General features: G+C 38.1%; 1 protein-coding gene across 1 annotated transcript in view; it reads right to left on the minus strand.

The window, feature by feature from the left end:
* ZNF669 (zinc finger protein 669) overlaps positions 1-1440 on the minus strand; it is a 31515-nt gene that overhangs the window by 660 nt on the left and 29415 nt on the right. The window contains 2 exon segments of the mRNA XM_012001237.1: positions 4-774; positions 1178-1238. Of these exon segments, the coding sequence (XP_011856627.1) occupies positions 4-774; positions 1178-1238 (832 nt within the window).

Consider the following 1440-nt stretch of genomic DNA (forward strand, 5'->3'; position numbering starts at 1 on the left):
TGGAGGTGAAGGGAACTGAGGCGACTGAAGGCTTGGTCACATTGTTTACATTCATAGGGTTTCTCTCCAGTATGAGTACGTCTATGGTTACAAAGGGAACTCAAACGACTAAAGGCTTTGCCACACTGTTTACATTCATAGGGTCTCTCTCCAGTATGAATGCTTCCATGGTAACGAAGGGAAGTGGAACAGCTGAAGGCTTTATCACATTTGGTACATTTATAGGGTCTTTCTCCAGTGTGAGTCCTTTCATGTGTCTTAAAAGAACAAGAGAATCTGAATGTTTTTCCACATTCCTTACATTCGTAGGGTTTCTCTCCAGTGTGAGTTCGTTCATGTATTAGACAAGAACCGGAAACAGTGAACGCTTTACCACATTGTTTACATTTATAGGGTTTTTCTCCTGTGTGAGTTCTCTGATGTCTTTCAACTGAATTGAGAAAATAAAACGCTTTCCCACATATCGTACATTTATAAGCTGGATTTCCGCTGTGCATTATCCTGTGTCTTCTAACACCTGGAACAGAAACGAAGCATTTCCCACACTGTTCACATTTATATTGCTTCTCTCCATATGGTTTGTATCCTGAGTGAGCTAAGATGTGCCTATTAAGGAGGGAATGACGTACAAAGACTTTTCCACAAATACTGCATTCACATTGTTTTAATCCAGGAGAAATGTTCTCATTCAGATCAAGATTTGGAATTTGGCTGACAACCTCTCCACACTGACTACCTTCTTTGCTTTCACACAGTCTCTGTACCATATCATTTCTGTAAAAAAAATGACAAGTACATTATTATTGGTTGGTTTATTATTAACTTTCTACTTATTAATAGGTCTTGGACTTACACTGCTACCAATACCAGGGAAAATGCATTTTTTTTTTTTTTGCCATGACTGAATTATTTGAAAGTAAATGACTACTGAAAACACAGCTACCACCTGCATGGCTATGACCAAAATAGTAACATTCATATACACAATTTTGTAGTACTATTTTCAAGTAAACTGTTTTCCAAACACTCACTGCTACACTGAAGTACGTTACATTTTGGGTGAAATTCTTCTAAACAGAAATAAATTTCAAGCGACTCTTATTTGTTTTGATTGCTTGTTTTTAAGTTCATGACATGCTTAAGAGGACTTTTATTTCCTCTTCTCAGTGCAAATTACCTTATATCTTTCCCAGGTTTTTCGAAGTGATCCTCAATATTCTGGTCTTTCCATTTGTTTCCTAAAATGTAGACCCACAAAATTATCATGAATTATTACAAACTATAGAAACATTACTAGATTTGCCGGGCGCGGTGGCTCAAGACTGTATTCCCAGCACTTTGGGAGGCCAAGATGGGCGGATCATGAGGTCAGGAGATCGAGACCATCCTGGCTAACACGGTGAAACCCCGTCTCTACTAAAAAATACAAAAAACTAGCCG

This window comes from Mandrillus leucophaeus, unplaced genomic scaffold (genome assembly GCF_000951045.1).
Source record: "Mandrillus leucophaeus isolate KB7577 unplaced genomic scaffold, Mleu.le_1.0 Scaffold655, whole genome shotgun sequence".
Taxonomy (NCBI): domain Eukaryota; kingdom Metazoa; phylum Chordata; class Mammalia; order Primates; family Cercopithecidae; genus Mandrillus; species Mandrillus leucophaeus.